The sequence below is a fragment of the Leuresthes tenuis genome, unplaced genomic scaffold (assembly GCF_036924035.1).
Source record: "Leuresthes tenuis unplaced genomic scaffold, fLeuTen1.0.hap1 SCAF_16, whole genome shotgun sequence".
In the NCBI taxonomy this organism is placed as follows: Eukaryota; Metazoa; Chordata; class Actinopteri; order Atheriniformes; family Atherinopsidae; genus Leuresthes; species Leuresthes tenuis.
Window position 1 is genome coordinate 14,947,655 of NW_027325370.1, and position 23,434 is coordinate 14,971,088.

A 23,434-nucleotide genomic window follows, 5' to 3' on the forward strand; every position below is an offset into this window, starting at 1 on the left:
ATCATTAAAAGGAAGAACACCAAGAGAGAAGAGAGGGCGGTGGTTCATGTGCACTCATTTTTAATTTATCATTTGAGTTCCTGTTGCATTAACTCCTGTTTTTACTTCTGTTGACTGAGAAGCAAGAGCAAAATCTGCGTCAATACCGTGGTGCACTGCAGGGGTTATTGTGTTGCTATGAGAAACGCTTTTATTGTAACCCAGTAGGTCATCGGGGGGGTTAGGATATCTAGGTTACAGTAATATAATCTCTTTCACCCCTGATCACACTTACTGTATGTGGAAGGCTGCTGTGAAGGGGTAAGGTTGAGGGTGCATGTGTACTCACGTGCCCAGGGGCATGCTAAGTAGGTAAATGCAGATTGTGGGTTGGGGGGAATCCCATCTGGTTGCTGTGTTTATAGCCTCTCTGCACCCCATCCTGTCCATCTATAGATTAAGAGGCCAGCACTGAGTCTCTGACCTACAATTCCCATCCCAACACACACCCACGCTCTTCGCTCTTACCACAACACGACCCCCCCCCCCCCCCCCCCCCCCCCCCCAGTTTCCTCCTCAGGATGGACAGCCACATGGGAGACATGTGAGGTGAGGTCTCCATTAGCAGGCCTGGCCTTGAGATTAGGTAGTGGTGTTGAACTGAGAAAATCCCACTAAAAACAATTAGGTTTAAAAGCGTTTGTGTCATTGCTAGATTTAAATGGCGGGGAGGATACATAGTGTGTGTGATTGCACTTGGTCCACATGGAGCAGAAATGTGTTTCCAAGTGGAAATGTCATGCAGATACTGTATACATTGCCATAAATGTAGTGTGGAAAATGTGATTCGGATGGAGACCACGATTAGATTTTTAAGGCCTACACTTATATTTGCGAGCAATGGATCAGATTAGATATTCTGATACTAAAGTGATATAGATTCCACATATACATGACTTTTCATGCCTACCAGCATATTCTGATTTGTGTTTTATTTCGCAATAACCCAGATTCACACTGTAACCGCCCCCCTTTTCACTCAGTATATTACAGTATATCCATCTGCTGCACCTTATCTCCTCCTCCAGCTCCCCGGTTTCTGTCCCTGTTTCACCATGGATCCTCTCTCCTGTCCCCAATACACACATCCATCCATCCATGGACAGATTCTCTCCTTAGGCGGTGACCCACTGGGGGCTTTGTATGAATCCAGGCCACACCCAGTGTAAAAGACCCAGTTTTGTCTTGTTAGTCACGGCAGTGCTGGGGGCCTTGCTGCGCCCCTAAAGTTTCCACAATCACCAGTGAGCCTCAAAACATGGTCTAACACTTAAAAGGGCATGCAATGGATCTTTTTTGACACCCAAACAGTAAGTTAGAGCTACATTTAAAAGCTAAGGGAAACTGCTTACAGTAGCAGACTGTGTATGCTTTGCGTGTGAGATGCCCTTAATCAGCCCAGTTTCATGGATTGTGCTTTTCTTTCCTATTTCACAACCAATTACCATCCTTGACAGTGATGAACTTTGATTTTGACATGTTGGCGTTCAGGCAGTATTGTAACCCCGTGCTGCAACAGTGAGGAGGCTTGTTTACGACAGAGCCGGGGACATAACAACACAACATATGGGGCTTTATGATAGGACTGTAAGCATCCAAAATTCTTTCGTTTTAATGGAAAGTATGCCCCATCAAGTAGGGTGTGGGAGGCAGCATCTAAAAGCCATTAACAGCCAGCCTTCCTCTGAATCCTTAATGACGATGTGTTGAAAATAATGCGTCCAGAAATGCACCAGTGTTTAAAGTGATTGTTGATCAAACGGCAAAATGGGCAAACTGTGCCCTTTGGCATTCACTTCTAAAAACTTAAACCGTATTTGTCAGGCAGAAAACTGTTTTTGGTTAAATAATTCCTCCACTCTATTCTCTGGGGTCATTTGGAAATGATTCATGAAATCTCAAGTTCTCCGTTTTAATTTCCTCTTGTGTCTACTCCTGTTATCACTGAAATTAAGCTATAATCTATTGTCACGCAAATTTAATATATTGGTTGAGGGATTTATTTAGCAACAAGCCACATTCATGAGGTGATTGCTCCCTGTGGCAAGCCCTTTTTCTCATTTGAAAAAAATATTATGGTTCCCTAATTGATAAGATAAACGTGTCATTATGAACGTTTTTTGCTAAACCTTGTCAACTAAATTGATTGCTTCCTTTCTGTCATGTAACACTAATTCTCATCCCCATCTCCCCAAAGCATGTGACAATTAAATATTGTTATCAGGCTTTTTGCAATTACGTGTACTCAAGGCTACCTAATTATGTATGGTTAAGACAGAAAGATCTAACCCTGTTTTGGATTGAGCGTTACAGATACATTATTTGGACTCACTATTATGCTATTACTTTGGTAAATGGGAGCGCTGGAAAGAAGCATAAAAATCCATTAACAACCAACAGGGTGACGAGGGTGGAAGCTGCAGCTGGGAAAACGATGGGGAGGCTGATATAAGGGGACGTGTCACAGAGGTAGATTGGCCTAATTGGAACTTTTGCCCGTCTTGTCACATACCAGCTTAATTGGCGTGCCGAGAGTTCGGGGAGAATATAAGCTGGGGTGGCTTATGCCTGCAAATACGTGGTAACTGTGTGTGTGTGTGTATGTGTGTGTGAGAGTGGTGGAGAGAAGTATCGGAGTGCATCTTTTCGGGAATCAGAATAAAGAATGAAAATGGAGAAACGGAGTGTCAGTTCATCAGCATAAAGCATTAAACATTTAAGCTGACCTACAAATGCTGACAACCCCTCCTCCAGTCACACCCATCTTCTCGTCTCTCAGCTTTATATTATCTACCCCGGTCTACCAGTCCGCCTCCCCCCACATAGACACGCTCAAGCACTTCAACTCTGTTTTCCTTGGTCGATAATGAGGACCCAACAGAGGAAAACTACAGAAAATCCAGTGTTTGAATAGAGAATCATAATTGCTGGATGATGTTAAAAGTAAGAGGAGCCTTTTAGCTTTTAGACAAGTGGCTGATCATTTTTGCACACTTTCTTTCAGCCACTCTGCTTCTGTTAAACAAGTGGGAAGGCTTTTTTAAAAATGTATTTATTTATTTTCAGAAAAAGAAAAAAAATAAGCGTGTCAGGTATTCTGCTGCCCTCTCTTGCAAAACGCTGAAATGCTGGGATGTTTTTGTTTTTTTCTCACATTTTTCAGTGCAGTTTTTTTAAATCTAATAACTGTAGTTTTAAGATAAATCTTTAAGATAAACCTTGTTGTCTCAACCTTAAGAAATGACAAGAACACAAGTTGACAGTATACGTACATTGGCCTTATATTCTGGCAACAGAGTTCATCAAGAACAAGCTCAGGGAAATAAAAAGAGGATTCTCTACTCCATTACAGCCTAAATTGGCTTTCTGTCTAATAAAATGGGTGATTTTTAAAACAAAAACCTGGTGAGTCACTGAAGACAATAACAAAAAAACAGCTGCTCTTCCAAAATGTCAACACCAATGTTTGTCTTCACATGCTTTAACTCGTGGTGTCGTGATTTAATGCAGAGCGCAGCCCATGACGGGGCAGCAGCTGTAGCTTTTACTCATGCCACGCTGTGGTTTTTAAGGAAACAAATGTGAGAGATGCGGACTGTTTATCACGATCGACTGCAGATGTCTTCTTGCGGCCAGTGTACTCTGCTGTGGAAATGATTTGGTCAGTGAAAGAGAGAAGAGGAATACAGCAAGGATAAATAGGGGAAACGATAGTCTCCCTTGGTCTGACTCTTCTTCATTTTTCCTCAGTCCATTGGTGGTCTGTAATAGATTTGATGGAAATTGATTTTCAGGTGAATTATTTTTTTGTACCTCTAAAATTGAGGGAGAAAATAATTCTTCCTCTCCCTGTCTTCAGTTTGTACAGGTCCAGTGTAAACTCTGTCCTCTGATGTCCATCTTCCAAGAGGGACTGCTTTAATTGTCCATTTCAATAATCTAGACAGTTTCAGTGACTCTTTCACCCCAAGCCTTAGTTCTCTGAGTTGAGTGCTACCTGTCTATTAGGAGGCTGATTTGCTGATCGATACGACAGAGCTTTTAAAGGACGACTCACCAAATCATTTCTCTTTCTTTATGCTGGCAGCAATCTTGGTCCTTCCGATTACAAATCATCACCTCGTTAATCTCCTATCACGTTCTATCCCTCTGGATGAATGCCAACCAGATTTTTGTGTGAGTATTTAGAGGGAAAAGTACTGCAAGAAAATAGTATGCGTTAAGCCCTTTGAGGAAGCTTTATCACCAGCATCAGCCCATGTTTTCCTGGGTCTCGATCAGTCCTTGGGGTGATTTTCTTTGTTTGTTCTTTACAGAGCCAAAGCAGAAGCTAAAAGGCTATAGTGTGCTTTATCGACAACAGAGGGAGAGGTGGTCGATGAGTCAACATTATTGACCTGGGGATATGGGACTAAGCAAAGATAAACTCTGCTGAATGGATGATCAAGCTTACTCTAAGTTATGTCTTGCATCATCAGCTTTTTGGACTTTGAAGCCAAATCCAGCTTTGAGCCAAGGTCAGACATCTGGGCTTTTCAGACTGCACTGAATTGGACTTTCATAGCTCTTTCGTGTTTAGCCAGACATAACACACAGTGTTTTTTTATCATTTGAGAGTACACTCCTTTGAACTTATATTCAACTAGGGGAGGTGAAAGATGGACCAAAACAATGATAAAACAATATAGGATCTTGAGCTGCAGTTATAACTTTTCATGTTATAGTAAATCCTATCTTAGCACTACTGTTCTGCTGCTTTCTCTGCATTAATGTTAAAACCCCATCTTCGATATCACAGATGTGGAAAAAAGGGGAAGTACTGTTGGATAAAGATCAGGATAATACTGCACAGGGCTTTAATGATTTAGAATCAAACTTATGTTAACCTTTTACTATAAAATACTTTTTTATATTTGATTATCATCCCTCGTTGCCAGTTTTGAGCACAATTACTGCTAACATAAGGACAGCAGCTAATTAATCTTTTCATTTTTGATTAATGCAATATTTTTTTTGCCTACTAAAATGCAGGAAGTAGATTATTAAGAAAGAAACAGCTTTGCTGCTTTAGTCTGTCAGTAATTCCACCTGCACGGCAGTGTAACACCTCAGGATGTATGTTGGCCAGTGATTTGGTACTCGGACTTTGAGCCAGAGCTCATCCAGCTGCATCTCACTTCTTGGGCTTCATCCAGAGTTTGAAGCCAGGAGGCCAGACAAGCTTGCAGGCTGTCTTACCACAACAAGAAGAGCTTCCCTTGGGGCTATCGCACTAGAAATGCTTCCCTCCCGGTCTTAGCCAGGCCGGGGAGCTTGACACCAGCTCTCAGATCTGCCAGCTCAGCGTGCAACATCGTACCTTTGTAGACGTGCACATACACATCAGCCAATGCACACGACTCTCCTCTTCAGACAGTCGGGTCTTAAGGGTTATGTTGCTCAATTTCTCTTCCTATTTTCCAGCTCTGGTTCTTCCTCTATCTTGGCAGAAGCTGCTTGCACCTCTCCCATCAGCTATTACCCTCTCTCCATCTCTGTCCTTGTTTCATTCTAGCTCCCTTGTGTTTTCTTCTCCCTTTCTGTTCCTTTACCCCTTTTCAAGCTCTTAATATCTAATCCCTATTTTTTTTTTTTACTTACTGCTCCTGAATGTTTTTAGTACATCTCTGTCTCTGGCTATCTTCACACCTCTCCTACCTTTTGCTATTTTCGCACATCACATGCCTTCTATTTCTGTTGACGCAGTGGGTCCACTCCACAAGTCTGGACCACTCTAAACAACCCCACCCCACCCCCTTTCTCACTATCTTTCTCCATCTACCACTTTTGCTCTTTCAACTCTGCACTAATTTGCCTCCTCCTCTGAGCTTGGCTCCAGCTCCTTTTCCCCTGAGATGTGATTGCCTGCAGAGTGTGTGTGAGAGCGAGTGTAAGATGAGGTTTGTGTGTATAAGTGGAGAAGTTTGATTTTGTGTGCCTTTCTATGAAAGAAATTGCACATAGCTGAGTTTAGCTTATGTGTATGGGTACAAATATGGGAAAAAGACAGTGTATTCAGTACAATTGGAGTTCAGTTGTGTGTGCGTGTTGTATCTGCCAGGCCCCCCTCCCCCTTGTAATGAAACAGATTGCATTAAGAGTATGTCGGTGCCCTGGGATCTTGATAGAAGTAAGCCTCAGGTTTAACCGCCCCGCCTACCGCACACATATATGCACTCTGCCCAATGTTTCCCTCAGGGCAACTCACCAGCTAGCAAATCATTTATCACACAGTAATGGCTCTGATGATCTCTCTCTCCCTCTCCCCGTTTCTCCACTTAAGGGGGTTGTCCTAGATTCTCAATCACAGGACTGCTACACCGCCAACCAAATCACACACATCTCGAAACTGCTCAAAGTATGATTCCCACAAAAAAAAAAAAAAGAAGACACCCCTCAGCGAACTCGTAGATTGTACAGCTGAAACGAGAATTTGCTTAAACAAGTGTCAAAGAATCATCGACAATTTGGATTTAGTAATTTAAGAAGTAATTTAAGTTGAATTTGGAAATAATAGTTTGACTAAATTGTTATAATTCCAACCTGATCTAACAATCTGATCTTCAGCAGATCATTAGCATGTGACGACTGTAAGATCTGATTGAAAAACAGGAAAATTACAATTTTATAATTTTGTCAAATCTTCAGTCAATAATCATATGACAATGCCACCTTCTTAATGAAAATAACGCTCTTATGTTTGTTTCTCAAATATGAATCTTAAACCAGTAGCTTGGTTAACTTAGTTTCACAAAATGACTGGAAACAGATGGAAATTGAGTTTTTGTCGGTTGCCTGGCAACCCCACAATGATGACAAGACTCCAGTTTCATGTGTAGTAACAGGCAAGGCTTCTTCCTGCAAGAAGCTTTTTTTGTTTTAATAATACTTTGTCTGTAGTATATTTTTCTAGAGCGTAACACACATGCACTGGACTTTGTTTGTGATTCTTCCGCTTTGTGTGATAAGAATAGAACTGCTATGCAGTCAGCATCAGCAGTAACAGCCACCAAGGCTGAGCGGACAAAGAAAAGAACATTATTGAGACAGACAATCCAAGGAACAGGGCCTCACAGCTGGCTCCACAGAAATGACTGCAATCTTCAAAAGTGAAAGAAATCCAAAGATTACAACTGGAATGAAATAATTTCTCACAAACAGCTGTGAGTGAGTGTCCCATCTTTAGAAAGCAGGGCTCTACAGTGTTAGATCCCTACTTTTATTCCTTTGTATAGGTCTGTACAGACTGGCCTGGTTGGTAAAAGGGAACTTCATACAGGTTTTTAATCCTCACAATTCCAAAACAGTTTCATCAGTCTGACATTTTGGGTCTACTAGTTTATAATACTTGCACAGGGCTGCTTAAAACCTCATGAATATGGATGCACTTCGAATATCCCAATTCACAGCGTTTAAAGTGTTTAAGAATGCAAGCTGAATTTTTTTTTTTTTTAGCTTTTTCTTACTGCATTGTACTTCTCATGGGGGATAAGTCCAGGCAAGCATTTTTTCACATTCATTTTCACATTCATTCCTAGTGGCAGAATTGGGCCTGTATCTCCTTCTAACTTGATTTTAAAAACTGTTAAATGTAACTCACACATCTGTCCTCTTTGCTCTAATGTAATGTTCTAAACAGAAAGGGCTGTGGCCCTGTGGAGCTCCACTGTAAGGAACGATAGCATAGATGTCATGACATCCAATCAGGCAAGCCATTGAGCCTCTGGTTCATTTGTTGCCGTGGAGAGGTGGGACATATGAGCTGCCCTTAGGTCCCCAGGGAGCCACAAGGCCCGGTAAGGGCTCGTAAGGGTCAGATGGCAAAGATCTGGATTTGATCAAGTGGTGGGGGGTGTTGTTGCAGGAAACCTAAGAGGCAGACTGGGACCTGAGGTGGAGTGGTGAAGAAGGAGAAGGAAACCGAAGATTGTAAAAATGTCCCCCTGCTTTGGATGCATGTGGTGTTGTGTTCCAGCCTGAGCAATGCCAGTGTAGAAATTGACAGTACGTTATCATTCGGGAACGATAGAAGCATGTGGAGAAATGAAAGGAAAGGGGAAAACTGACAGAATGCAAATGTGTTGTATGGTGTTGAAATGGAAATTAAATGAATGGTGGATGGGTTGTTTCTACTGGCTGTAGAGAAATACAGTGACAGAAGTGACCCAGATTGTCTGAAGCACTGCTGCAAATTTCTGCTTCTTCCCTTTTAGTTCTTACTACATTGAGTGTTTTTTTTTTTTGTTTGTTCCTTTTCTCTGCCAACCATTATTCCTCCTTACTTCTCCGTCGTCACTGTAATGGTTTTTGAAAAATAAAATCACACGAATCACCATTTTTTAGCCCGCGGCTTGGTGTTTTCTGCATATGAGGTGTTACCGTAGCAACAGGGCAATAATTCATCCCCCTGCTGTCTGGTGCAGATCGTGTTGCATGAATTTGGCATGACATGTGAGACCTTGGATATCGTTTATTCTCTCTGAATGTGCACTGGTTGACTGATGCAACGGTTTGAGACTTTAACCTGTGCCGCACAAGGCAGTTGTTTTCTGCTGGTGCAGTGGTGAGGGGTCCGGTGGGTGCTTGGTGCACATAGTAGGTGAGTGATTGACAAGGTGACAGCTTGGCACTACACGTGTTGACTCTGCAGACATGTGAATTCCTCTTGTAACACCTGCATGTCTGTGCAGAATCTCATTCTCTGAAGGTGTGAACTTGCCCCTCATTACTCTGCTCATGGATGAGAGCTGCTGTGCTTTGACCCTGCGCCCAGGCCTTGTTGTTTACCTCACAGATTAATATGCGTCTCAGGATGCTGCTGATGCCGCCAGCTTTTAAATGTCTCTTTTTGCCCATCGGCATGGTTTTCCCTGCCGTTGTTCCTCTTCATTTACCTCGTTTATCAGTTTGTTACCCAGATGAATAATGGATGAGGTCGCTTGTTGCCTCAGTGACACACCAAGCTCATCATTGTCATGTGTTTGCTTGCTAAAAACAGGTCCACTGCCCTCCTCTGCCTCTCCCTGACTCCATTCTCACCACTTCTGGTTGACAGACAAGTTGACATGTCAGCACATACTGTTCTCACCGTGATTGAGTCTTGGCTGTTGTGCTCAAGCTGATGAAGATGAAGAGGAGAATCCGTGACAAAAGGACATTTGGAAATCCATTGTTTTTTGTGTATTCCCTGTCCTATATGTAAAGATTTTATTACTTAGTGAGTCTTGCATGACCCTTTACCGCAAAAACTGTCTATCTACCAATTCTTCCTCTATCCATAAAGTTGATTATTCTCACTGAATGACACCTAAACTATCCCAGGATGCTTTAAATGAGAGTCAAGTCAGCTAGACATCCAAGACCAGAGAGTAACTTTGGATATTATACATATAATACTAGTATATATATAATACTTGCTAACCAAAACTCAAACATTAAAAAATGGTTTAGTAAATTCACAATAATCTTTGATTTTCTATGCTAATGTTACTGGCTATCAATGCTGCCGGTGCCTCCTGAAGCTAAGAGCCCCAAACAAGCACAGGACAAATCCTTGATTTCATATAAAGTTATTAAAATAGGTGACACTCTGAACCGTTATTTTACCGACACCAGTTAGCAGTTAAAATCAGATCTACTCATAAGGTATGATTGAGGTTTTTCTACTGTGGCCCAGCGTTGGAAAAGAATATTCTTTTTATTGATCGCAATGGAGAAATTCTCCCCTTTCTTGTGTCCTTATACTAGATAGAAGACAGTAACGAGGCTCAGCTACAAGACGACACTCAGTGGCTGGATGCAGTTTATAGTCTTGCTCAAGGACACTTAAACAGGCAAGATGTTTGTCTATGCAGACGTTTTTTAGTTTTCCAGCAAACTGCAGTAAGACGAATGACGTCTTGCAGGTGAAAATGTTGAAGTGAGGTCGTGAAACATGAGTACATAAGTCCTTTATGCTCGCTCTTGCAGAAATCTCTGTGCAGCAACTTGCTATTTTTTTTCCTCCTGTCTTAATTTTTTAAAAGGAGTTCTAAAACATCCACTGAACCATGCTGTTTCTACCGTCTTGTTCTTCCGTATTGCAAAATTTAGCTGTCCATTTATTTTAACCCTCAGGCACCTTGTGGCATTTTAAAGAAGAAATGTGTCTTTCTGTCTCTTTATTTTGTTTTCTCTGTCAAATGTCTGAATGCCAGGACACTGCTTATCTTGTATCATTGCCTGTATGTGTGAGTGTGTGTGTATGTTTTAGAGACTCAGAGCATTGTTCTGCTGAAATGGATGCAGCTAAAGCCTTGTGTCTGACAGACAGCTGGTCACAGGGTTATAGGAGGAAATATTGCAGTCTTTAAGCTGGCTGAGGAGCCTGACGATTGTTCTTTATCGTCTCCTCCCTGCTCCCTTCTCTACCGTAATGACCCTCTTCTCTTGATTTGGTTTCCTGCTAACTGCAACCTATCTCTGACAGCACTGACCTTGCTAACCTTAGAGCTTAGGATGCAGCAATGCACACCATCTACAAGCAGGAGAATACATTTTTCTCAGAGGGCTGAGGCTTCAGGCTGTCATAATAGCTCACATTTGTGCTGTATTGATTTTGTCATGTTTTGATGTTTGAATGATGTTTGAATGAGGTCTGCAGATAAAACCTTAGATTAGCATTACACTGCAGGTGTTGAGCATTCATCTAAATGCTTTAGTGGCTTCAGCATGAAAGTTTGTCTGCATCTCCTGACTGAATACTTTATTGCTTTCATTTTTTCTGTCCTGCAATCGCTGCATTCAGTACATCATGATTTGGTCTTACTCATGTATGTTATGTGCCTTTACACCCGGACTCCTCTATCTATTTTTGGTCTGTCGGGATAAAAGCCTCAGAACAAACTCAGGTTGCCTTTTAGTACCTGCTGCTAAGCGGATCATTCTTTTTCCTGATCGTGATTGCAGCCAGAAAACCGCTATTTCGTCATTGCGCCGCCATATTTTCATTAGGCTCCTGCTTTTGGCGCAAGCCTCGTCTGGCAGCTCTCCTGTCAAAAGGAAGGGGGAAAAAAGGATATGCACAGACGCTGTCTTGTTTGAGAGAATACGTTGAGCACATGGCATCTGATTAGGCATGTAAATAATTTATTGTCGTTTCATTTATGGGCTGCGTCTCAACAAGAAGGTATTGCTCACCAATTGATATTCTCTCTCTGCCCTCTATCTGAGAAGATTCAACTCGACATGCAGCCAGCTGCCAGTGAGGAGTTGAGAAAAAAGTCAGAAAAAGAAGTGCAGTAAAAAAAAATAATTTGTATAAATGCAAATGGAAGTGTTGTAGTGTTTAAAACTTGTCAATGTCAGCATGGATGACAGAAAGCTGATCAGGTAAATCTGCCTGTGTATTATAAATACGGCGTATGTCAAAATGCTAAAATGTAATGCTCTGGCTATTCAAAGGTGACGGCAACAGTAATTGCCATAAATGTTTGGTAGCCAATTGATTTACGACACATGGGATTCACAGTGCAGTGGACCATAAGGCCTTTGATGGAGCTGGCATCTGAAAAAGGATCTCTCTTTCAAGTCCATGTGTATAATGACACTACCTCTGACACGCTGCTCGTTAACTAAAATCTTTTATCTGCAAGAAGAATTTTTCACCTTCTGTGGGTAGACACATTGACTGCCCGTGGCTCCTCAGTAACACGAAAGTTTAACTGAACGTTATGTAAGTAAAACTTCATTTTGTTGTATCTCAGATTTTTAACTCGAGTGTTAACTTTCTCAGCGTCAATAATCAGGACTCCCACACATTTCTCTTGTATTATTTCACTACTCTCTATATTTTCATTTACATCTGCAGATGCCTGGGTGAACTTATTTAATCTGCACCTGTGCACAGCTGAGTGTGTTCTGAATGACACAAAATGAACTGCCGAGGCGGTTGCATTGAATTGGAGACATACTGTAAAAAGACGCTAATAGAAAATGTGTTTCTGCACACAGAAGCCCTTTGATCCTGAGCTAAACCATTTAGATGAAAAACAATTCTCAAGTATTGATGTCATGTCCTGTCATGTCTAGTTTGTGCCCCACTGTTCTACTTCTATTGAAATATCTGTGCTCCATCTACACTCACATCAAAAAGCAACTATGCCCTCTTTCAGTTCTTAAGTTTTTTTCAAAATATAAAAGATAATCTAGTCAATTAACATTGGGGAAATGCAACCTTATGAAAACAACAATACAGGACAAATTATATTGTGCCATTATTTATTTAACAACAACCTTGGCCTACACATGGAGGCAGTGTGTGAAAAACTCCACACCTTAATTTTTTAGCTTGTAGAACAATTTTAAGCTGCAGTAATATGAATAATGTTTTTTTTTTTTACTACGCTGCTTCAGCGCATTGAGGTTTGCAGATATTTTTTTATGCACAGATCTCTTAAGGTTACATAAAAGCATTTCAAATAGGTTGAGGTCTGGACTTTGACTGGACCATGCAACACTATGATTTTTTTCTTTTTCAACCACTCTGTCGTAGAATTGCTCCTTCACTTGGAATCATTGTACCGTTGCATGATTCAATTTTGGACAAGGTTTAGCTATTTGATGGAATGCATCACATTGGACTCACATTGAACGTTCTCAGTGTTGATACTCATTTCATTACCTTCCCTCACATGTGCAGAAGGCAGGGTAAACTTGTTCATTCTTCACCAGTACAATATTTGAGAGTAGATACAAGAATACTTTGGTATATAGCGGAGTTCATGGTGGACTCAATGACTGTGTTATGTCCAGGTCCTGTGGCTGCAAAACAAGCTCAAATCATCTTACCTCCACCACCGTGTTTGACAGTTGGTATGAGGTTTTTGTGCTGATATGTTGTGTTCGGTTTTCACCAAATATGGTACCGTGTATTATGATCAAACAGCTCCCACTTTGGTCTTATCTGTCCAAAAGACATTGTTCCAGAAGTCTTGTGGTTTTTTCAGATCCAGCTTTGCAAACCTAAGCTGTGCTGCCATGTTCTTTTTAGAGAGAAGAGGCTTTCTCCTGGTAGTCCTTCCAAACAAGCCATACTTTTTCAATTGTTCTGTCATGAACTGTAACATTTAAACTAGCTAACTGAGGCCTGTTGAGTCTGAGATGTAACTGTGGAATTTTTTTAAGTTTCTCTGAGCATTGAACAGTCTGACTTTGGGGTGAACTTGCTGGGACGTTCACCGCCTGGTAATTTTGTCTGATAATGGACACTAAATAGTGGAAATGGCCTTATAGCCCTGCCGAAATTGATGAGTAATAACAACTACTTTTCTAAGACCATTGCTGTTCTTTTTCTTCCTTGGCATTGTGTTAACTCCTGACCAGCAAACTAACTAATGATGAATTTTTCAAGTGCATTTGATTAAGGACACCTGACTTCAACTTACCCTCCTAATTTCTGACTAGACAGTAGACAGTTTTTCACAAGCTGCACCTGCATTTTGGCTTATTATTTGACAAATAAATAATGCCATAGTGTAATATTTCATATGCTGTTGTTCATCTGAGGTTGTATACACCTAATATGAAGACCTTGTAGGGATCAGATGATTTTATTTCCTAATGTTCTGATAAGTAAAGCCTCATTATTTAAATGTGGTCTACTTTCTTTTTCTTATGAATGTAAATCAACACAAAGTATTAATAAAAATGAGCTAAATTTAAAGGACAACTCCCAGCTAGTAACGAGTGCTCATCATCATTTTCCCACCAATTTCCTTGTATGACCGAGCCACTGTTGCCTGTCCAGATTCCCATGACAGATGGCTGACTTGGTCTGGGAGTGACATTGGTATCATCCTTCAGCTCCATCAGCCTTTCCTTTCCAATGTAAAGGCTGTCAGAGCCAGCCACTCCTACTCTGATTTTCTGCTCCAAGTCATCCTGCGCCACTACCACAATTGGCTTCATATGCCAACCACATGGAGAGATGTCACTCTCCACGAGCTTTGCAAACAACAGCCAAACTCCCAGGTTGCTTTTTCTCCCTCCTTTTCTTTCTGTTGCTCCTCTTTTGCCCATTTCTCTCATTATTTCCCTGTTTGTGCCGGCCCATTGGAATAATTTCCCACATGGCTATTAAGGGGAAATAGTTGGTGCTAGAGACCTGAATAAACAGGGCAAGGCAGTGGAGTGGGAAGGATATTACATCCTCTAATTGTTGTTGTGGGTGGTGATTTGCGGGAGGGACTGGCTAGAAAAGCAGATGTGTTTAATAGCAACTTATTTCTCCCCTGAATTAGTTCCTCTTCATTTTTAGGACCTCTGGAAAGACAGGGTGGAGGGTGAGTATGCAACAAGCTTGAGAACATGTTCCTTCAGGCTATAACTGGCAACTGCTGACTTAAGATGAGCTCTGAGGAGAGTAATATTATTTTCATGTTATGAACAAGAAGTGAATGTCCGGTAGTGGACAGGACCTGGTTCAGCCCCTGGGCAAAGTGCTGGCTCAGTGTAGGCTGAGAAACAGGTCAGGGCAGCGTGGGATGGAGTGGGAGGAAGAAGCTAATGTGGCTGGAAGTGTTGAGTGTAGACAGTTGGATTCATATTGACCAAAGACCTCTCTGTGGACAGCTAAACAGCATTGTTTACGACATGCACATATCAGGCTTATTATCAATACTCTGCCCGTAAATGCTAAATAACACTTAAATGCCAGATTTTTACCCACGTGCTGGTATCGAAGGATTCGTGAACATGACTGTTTAGCTGTGGGTTGGATTTCAATGTCATCAATGTGTGACACAAAGTGACACCAAGTACTGGGCAGTGTGTCACATTGTGAGTCACAGTGTGTGGAGCCCACCAAGTGGGAACTCAGTCACTCTTACGTCACTCTTACGTCACTGCTGGACCATAGTACCATCACCCACTGAGTCGGAGGGAGGGGGGTGGTATAAATGACAAGCGTCTGCTCACTAGCTGCATCTCTGATAATGCAATGGCATAGGTGTCCTTAATCAGTTTGTTGATTAATTGGGATTTGGGAGTCTCCTATTAACTGTAAAATCTGTATTTACAAAGAGATGATAAGAAAATACATACCATTGAACGTAAGATCCCGCACAAACTCCTAAGGCTTCCACAATGGTTTAATGCATCTACATTTTTTCCTTACGGTCCTATAAACTGCAATGTAGTGTTGTAGCACCTTTGGGTTAATTGATCCATTACTCAAACCAGCCATGCACACACAGTTACTTGCTTATTGTGAAACAAGCATTGAATGTTCACTGAAATCAGTTGTATTTTTATCCATCTGTTGTTGTATTGATTTAGGGGTTGCCATAATAACACTTTATTGTCAGAGAAGCATGTTGATTTTATCCTTGTGGGCCACCTCTTGCAGAGGTCAACGCTATTAGCCACACACATCTGTCAGAGGCACTGACCTCTACATTGTCAAATGAGTACTGCTCAGCTTGGAGGCCTGATGACTGGGAAGTCTGGGAATCTGTTGGACAGTGCAACAAAGTCTGACTTATGATGATTGGAGTTAATGCCGTAGAAAGACAATTGGCCCACCTGCTAGCATCTCACTGCCATGGCCCACTGGATGAGGAGTCTGGGCTTCCATCCACCGGCGCAGCTGCACGGCTCGATGCACACGAAGAATTCAACATGGCCTTTTGATGTCCACCAAATGTCCCTGAAAGTAGAATTTGTGTCCCGAATACATTGTTCGTAGAAAAAGTAGATACATTTACATGACGTGTCATACCACTGATGTTATTGTGAACAGTACACATCAGGAAATATTCATCAATAGTGCCTATAAGGCGGAAATAACCCACTGCAGCTGATTTCTTATCCTCCATATATTTTTACATGCACAAACATAAAACACAAAATGACAAGTAATACACTTTACTATCTTGGAAATGAGGCAGACATGAATAGTTGAGTGGGCAAGTGGACGGACTTTAGTGCATACAATTACCAAATCTGTTCTAAATTTTAACAGACTTCATTCTTTTCATCAACATCATTAAAACACTCATTTACAACGGACAGCAGGAAAGAATGATCTCTAATGCCATTAGTGAAGGCAACAGCTTCGCTTTTGATAGCTCCAGCTTTGAAAAATGGACCGAATCCCACTCTAATGGGGTTTTAGTGTATTCATCGAAGGGAGAATGTTTTTCACACACCCTACCAGACAAAGCTGTTGTTGATGCATTTAGCGATAGATCTTTACAGGCTATTTTCCCACAACACATTATTTGATAAAAGATTCAGCTGAAGAAGTACTTACTCCATGATCCGTGATAGTTCTGACAGTTCTGTCTGTTAGTCATCTTGAGAAAGTATCGTACCCAGACAGAGAGACAGAAAACTAAACCTTTAATGTCGTCGAAGCAGGTTGAATGGCTTTTTCTTGTATTAAATTTGTCTGGAGATACAAATGCAGTTTTGTTAGGAATTAATCCACTGGATGTTTAGTCACCTTTATCATCTTGTACAAATTAACTTCGGTGAATGAGCTCCTCTGTTAAAATGTTGCTTATGCAAATTTGCAATTCAGTTCTTTGATTGCTGCCAGCAGGAAAGAGTTCTGCAGATGATGGCTGGGTTTTGCTTTACCACAGCAAGAGCATATGTACTGCCTGTTAAAACTTACTTAATCATGTCAAATAGGTAGTTAGAGTTTATATCCATTAAAGAAGTGGCACATAGAGAGCTAATGCTTTCACTATCAGAGCATGAATCCCATAATAGTGCTTAGACACCAAACCTGATCTGACCCTTAATCCCATGGTAGTACGGCTGAAATGTAGTGTATGAGAAATAAGTGACGACACACAATGAGAGAAATTTTTGCCATTCTTGCTTTAATGTTAATCAGTAAATCTCAGTTGTAACAGTCTCTTTTCTTTTTTCTCTTTTCACTCTATAATCCCTTTGGCTTTTGTGAGAAAAATTGTCATTCTGCAAGAGCAGCAACTGTTTTTCCTTTAGATCAATTTGGTGAGCGCCGGCCAGCCAGAAGACTGGGATGTGCGCTGCCACTGCTCAGGCACACATTCACAATCACACACACACACACACATAGTCTGATTGAAGGATAACTACAAATCAGTTATTGAACATGACAAATTTCTCACCCTCTGCATAAAGACTAGCACGCTCACGCACACATGTGCATATGCACAGACATGCCGCTTCTGCCAGACCATTAAACAAGAGAGCAGCTCCTTTGGCTCATTAATGGAAATTGCTATTTCAAAGCATTCAGACAGAGATGTTAACCTTGTGAGATACTTGTGGCATTAAAAATGGATCAAAGCAGCTGAGCTTTGATGTCAATGGAAGATTTTATTTGGGTCGTGGCAGCAGAGAAGGGTGCAAGAATGACTCCTTAGTGCCCTCTGCTGTGAGAATTTGGCATTCACTCATAACTTAAGATGATGTTTGAGGTGTGCTCTACTTAGTATTGTAATTATTTCATGCCTTTCCTGCACCCTAAGTCCAAATTGACAGCACACATGGTGATAAAGACTCAGTTACAGATAAGACAGAAAAGAGAGGGGCAACAAATGAGAAAGCAGCTGTTTCCTTTTTTTCTTTTCAGTGAGCCCATCAATCAGGTTTTGTTGTGCAAAATGAGAGTTGAAGTGGACTGTCTGGGGTATCATGTATGGAAGGAGCTGAGAGGGGGGAGGTACCTCTGGGTGGCAAGATTGCTGATGAGGGGGGTGAACTTATGACCCTCAGCGGGCAGTCTAAAAACCCAGTGCCCCTCGTATTAGAGTCTCCCCCACTGAGCTCAGCTTGGGTCTGGGAATGAACACACTGTCGAAAGAGATAAATGACTTTGGGTGGAAGTAAGATCACCAACCTGTTTGTGTGTGTTTTTTTCAGATTGTACTGTGATGTGTTTGTTTGTTGGCTGCGAACAAATGGAGACAAAAATGAGTTATTTTGTTATGTGCATGGGCTTGTTTCTATCATACAGAAATGGCAGGCGTGTGCCTGTGTGTGCTCGCACAGTTCCTCCGTGGATGCAACCGCTCCATGCATCTGTGTTAGTGTTTACGTGTATGAGCACATTTGTGTAAATCCCAGAGTGGGGGGGGGGAGTGAATGGAAAAGATGGAGACACAGATAGAGACAGTGAAAAAACCATAAATAATTGATGATAGATACCGCCTTGCATCTGCTGCTTTTCAGTTTCTTCAAAGTAGACATCGAATGCAGGGTCTTGCCGAGACATTTATAACCACCCAACTCTTCTGACCTCATTATCACGCTATACAAAAACAATGATGCATTGCTATTGAAACTGAGGAAAAATTGACCTCTGTGAAATAAATGAAAATGTTTCAGCTTTAGATCGTGTTCCAGGTCTGTTGATCATTCATCTTTTGCCATATTATTTAACGTGGGAAAAAAAACAAAACACCTATTCATAGTGTGAAAGAGTCAGACAAAAAAGCCCTAAAGGTTAATTAATTGAATATTGGTTTGTTAACGTGGAGTGCATGGGGAGTTTCTCAGGCTTTCTTGCCCATATCGGCCATAAACTAGTGGGTTAAGGCTGTTTGGAGCCTCAATTCCTGACTGACTTTAATGTATTTAAGTTTGCCCCCCCACCCCACCGTCTGTAGGCCTATTTTTTCTTAGTTTCCCTCATTAAATCTTTGTGGAAATTCTCCAGCTCTTTTGGAAGAGACTTTCTTTTGATTAGGCTATAAACAAATGGAGGAGTTGGTTGACATCTCCCAAGTCTGTGGCCCTCTTTTGTTTTGCTGCTGCACTGTTGCTGCACCCCCTCCCTACTTTGACAGGAATCGAGTACTACTCCCCAAAGCCTTTATTCTTGCTTGTTTTCTTTTTTTTTTCTCTTATTCCCTCACTCAATTCCAACCCCTCCTCCCCTCTGCCTTTGTTTAAGACAGCCCCTCATCCACTCCCCCCACGTCTCTCTCTCTCTCTCTCTCTCTCTCTCTCTCTCACTCTCTCGTTATGCGCTCATCCGTTCCGCCTGCTGAGGGCTGCGAGAGGAGCGCTCTGGAGGAGAGTGTTTGGGTAGCCAGTGACATGTCGCTGCTGTTTTCACCAAAAGAAAAAAAGAGGTGGACCGAAGTGTCAGGATCTGCTTTTCCTTTTGCCAACACTCCTCCTCCCTCTCGTTTACTTTCTGTCTCTCTCGGTGTGTCCACTGACTACTCTCATTGACACTCGTCCCTGCTTCAGCTGGCTCATTTGAGTGCGCTGACACAGGGACCACTACCTGCTGCCTGGGGATTAAGCACGCTATGAATACCCGCAGCCTAATTTGTTTTTTTTGGCAGCCGATGAGTGTCGGATCCACACGGAGGAGCGGCAGGAGCTGAATATCTCGTGGCTGGGACATTGGGAGCACCTCTGGACTAAGACGTCCATCTGAAAAAGGGACTGGATGCGTGAGGCTTGAGACGGCAAATCAGAGAACGAGAGAAAAAAACAGGGCAAGTTCTTTCCTGAGAGGCAAAACTGAAGTAAATTGCCTGATTTCTTGTGAGGATCAGAACGCATTATTTGACTAGAATTTTCTAAGCATACTGCTGACAAAAGGGGGATAAAGCCCAGTGAATTTTTGCCTTGAGCATCTTGAGTGATTTCTGATCTCATGAAGGTTTTTCTCCACTTTTTTCTTTAAGTTTATACAGTCTTTGGATTTTGCCGCTAATCTGTGGCTGCTTGTTGGAGAAGACAGCTGTGGACTGACAGGCTGAGTTGGGATCGCGATTGCTTGCCTCTCTAACTTTTCTCCCCTCTCCGCTGCCTCCTTTGACCTGCTTTTGGCCCCAGCGTACCAGCGGGGTTAGAGTGGGGGGTGTGGCTGCTAACCCCCTCCATGAGACTAACTTGAAATAAAGGGTATTGAATCACGGAGGAGTGACAGAGACGCTGGAGAAACGAGAAGGAAAAACAAGCCCTCTCCGTGATTCTGGGAGCATGTGGTTTATCGTGAGGCATTCAGCTGCTTTCCAGTCTTCCTCCTAATCACGCTCCAGCAGATACAAGTTGCTCCGGTTACAGCGTCAGGTTTGGAGGGATTCTATATGTTGTGGACAATAACATAAGCCAAAAAAAGCCAATCCTTTGGATACAAAGAGTTGTGTTGAGTTTAAGAAGGCGCACTGGGCTGATCATTGGTAAAGAGGAAAACAGCCACAGGGAAGCTGAAACAGATGAAAACCATCACCTCACTAGAAATACACATTTTCTGTGAGCATAAGACCTTGGCTTCTTCTGGAAGGCTTTGGACAAGAGAACAGAGGGATGCTGTAGGAGCTGGCATCCCCTGACCTCCTCCGCATTCGACTAATTACCAGTCAGGGTCATCCAGTGGAAAAGAGCGGATTCCTTGTTTGGATTTACTTTTGGTCTGCTGTTGAAGATTTCCTTGTGGATATCTGACAATCCAGAACACCCACATCCTAACACACACATTTCTAGCTTTGGTGCATCTCACGCATAAACATGCCAAAAGCGCTCTAACGCACATTGTCAAACACATTATCACCACCCACTTAAATCCACACACATGTCTGCCTTTTAAGTATATACCACTTCATAACACACACACGTACTTGCACATTAAATTCCCATTAGTTTGTCTTTTTCCCAGCGGGCACAGCAGAATGGAGGTTGTGTGGACAGGTGGGGGGCTGTAGGAGTCCAGTGTCCCTCTCCCCTTGTCTGCCCTTTACCCATATGGATGTCATTATTTCTAAAAATGAGCTGCTTGCAAACCACTGAAAGCTTTCTGCTGCGATTCTCTGACAGAAGCAATCACCCGGTCCCTACCACGGTGCACAGCTGGAACCACAGCTGAAACAGCCACCATTACTCATCTTCTTTGCGTTTTATTTTTTCGTTTTCTCCATCGTCAGGCCTCACCCCACCGCCAACATTTTTTCCAACGGGTCTCTGGGCACCCCTCGGCGCACTCCTCGTCCCGTCATCTCCTCCACACTGGAGGGGAGGGGGTCACTGGAGTGGAGCATGAGCGGGTGCCACTATCCGTCGCCACCAGCACCAGAGCGGGACCGCAGGTACCAGCACAAAGTGTCACTGGTGGTGCGCTACTTCATGATCCCCTGCAACATCTGTCTTATCCTGTTGGCCACATCTACTCTGGGCTTCGCCGTGCTCCTGTTCCTCAATAACTGTACGTCTGTTCATCTGAAGCACTTATTTTAACTCTCTGCACTTAACTGTATTTCCCTGCATTTTCTTATCAGGTGAATGAGTAGATTTTTCATAGCAATCGAAAATACTCCTAAAGTATCGGTGGTGCTTTTGCCACAGAATTTAGCTGGAAAAAAATCTTCATGACCCATACTACACAGTATTTGCATTAAATGTACTTGTTGAAGCAAGATTCAAAGCCAACAGTACACTTAAACCATAACAGATTCATAACAGCCTTATCTGCCCTTGAAGTAGGAGCATCAGGACAGATAAAGTAACAACCCTCCATCCTACATACTCTCTGTGCAGGCTTCTAAGACTGCTTCGTATCTCCTATGTGAAGCCTTGGCATTTACTTTGAAGTATTAAATGTCGATTAAAAGCCTTTGGTGGCTGAAAAAGTTGTCTTTTGCTTTGGAAAAGCCTGTCCTTCTGTCATCTCCTCCCTTAGCAAAATCTCTCGTTGCAATTGAAATGATAGTAGCTGCTCAGTTTCTGACAGCAGTTTTGATGGTGGGTGTTGTGTGAGAGAAGAGTTGATTTACTTTGTTTGGTTTATCTTGCATTAACATCCATGACTGGAATCACTTTCAAGTCCTGGTTCCGGTACGGAAATTAAGCTTTGTTTGTTGTTGTTTGGACAGTGACTGCATATATTAAAGATCAAAGACACAATACCCAACTGTTTAATATTCAGAAAAAGGGCCAGTAGGTGCTTTCAAAAGCACCTTGATAAAATTTGCTGCCTTTTTTCTTTTATTACGCTACCAGTAAACTCCGACATGTTCAGCTCTACATTTTAATGCTGACTTATTCATTCTCCTCACTCCGAGAGATTTAAACAAGTCTGTTTCTCACTGCTTTGCCCATTAAAACTGTGTTAAAGGTGAAATCTTCTCAATTCTACAAAGTGGGCTATTACTTATGCAAGCCTTGTGCCTCATAATCACTTGCAGATTATAATAGGTAACTAAATTTGGTCATTAATTGCAGCAATGGTACTTTTTAAATGCTAGCTTATGTAGGTTGAAGTGGATTTCCTGCAATAATTTGAGGGAAAATTGCACTGTGAATTCTCTTAGCCCTGGTTATCATTACATGTCAACCTGTTATTGCTTGGTTTCTGTCCTGTCCGATATGTAACTGTTGACTTTTCACAGGGTAAAGTCCTCACAAAGAAGATTGCACATTGTTGCATTTGTCAAAGCTTGTCTGCCTTTCTTTTTAGGCCTGTGTTTTTCTGTCGTCTCTGTCAGTTATTCCCTGTCGCTCCAACTTGGGGTCGCAGGTTCTCTGTAGGAGTATAGGTCATTTGTAGCCTCACCGTTTCTCACTCAGTGTGAGCCAGATGGATACTGTTAGAATTGAATACAGATTCGGTTAAAGCAAGTCAATCTTCACCTCTCATATGGCCAAATGAAAAGAAATGTGCTCTGGAGAAATTGATGAGCTGAAAGGGGCTCTATTATGCTGCCAAGAGCCCTCACCATGTGGCCACAAGGACAGCTGGATGGGATAGTGATAGTGCCAGTAGTGGTGGTGTGTGTGTATGTATTTGGAGGAAGGAATGTTAGAAGAGTCAGCGTCAGATTCACAATTTCTGTTGTCACCATATGGGATGAGGCATAGCCATACATACGCACACAGTTTGTATCCCCTCCCCCTCTAAATTCTTCTCCCTGCCGATAAAGCCCATCACATGGACGTACACTCACTTCATCATTCTGCACAGCCATACATCAGCCACAGCTAAGGGGAAGGTGACACACATACAAAGATGTATATACACACACACCCTCTCCTGCACGTGGGTAAATGTCACTGTCAGACACTTATTGATTTGCCGAAGATATAAGGTGAATGATGGCCGTGTTGTGACATTCACACAGGCACGGGAACTCACGCAGGCTTTGCCAGGTGCAGAGGGAGATGGAAGTGGCAGATATGTTTATGGAGAGACCTTATCTTGTCCTTTCATTATGGAAATTTGAAGAAACCGTTTAGCTACGCCCTGCGTCTCGGCCCACTTTGCACTACACCTTCTCTCTCAGGCTCTTTCTGATTCGCCTCGCGTGACAATACGTCTCTATCTGTTATGTTTGTTTGTGCATATTTAGACATGCTTACAAAAAGTGAG

At 42.2% G+C, this 23,434-nt stretch overlaps 1 protein-coding gene across 5 annotated transcripts in view; it reads left to right on the forward strand.

The window, feature by feature from the left end:
* Positions 1–23,434, forward strand: part of agrn (agrin) — a 239,818-nt gene that overhangs the window by 73,521 nt on the left and 142,863 nt on the right. Inside the window, exon 1 of one of the 5 annotated variants that reach the window (XM_072366889.1) lies at positions 19,128–21,274. The exons of the other annotated variants lie outside the window; for them this stretch is intronic. Coding sequence (XP_072222990.1) covers positions 21,109–21,274 — 166 coding nt within the window. The 5' untranslated portion in view covers positions 19,128–21,108. Of the gene's footprint in view, positions 1–19,127; positions 21,275–23,434 lie in introns of those variants that run through there. 5 annotated transcript variants of the gene reach the window in all.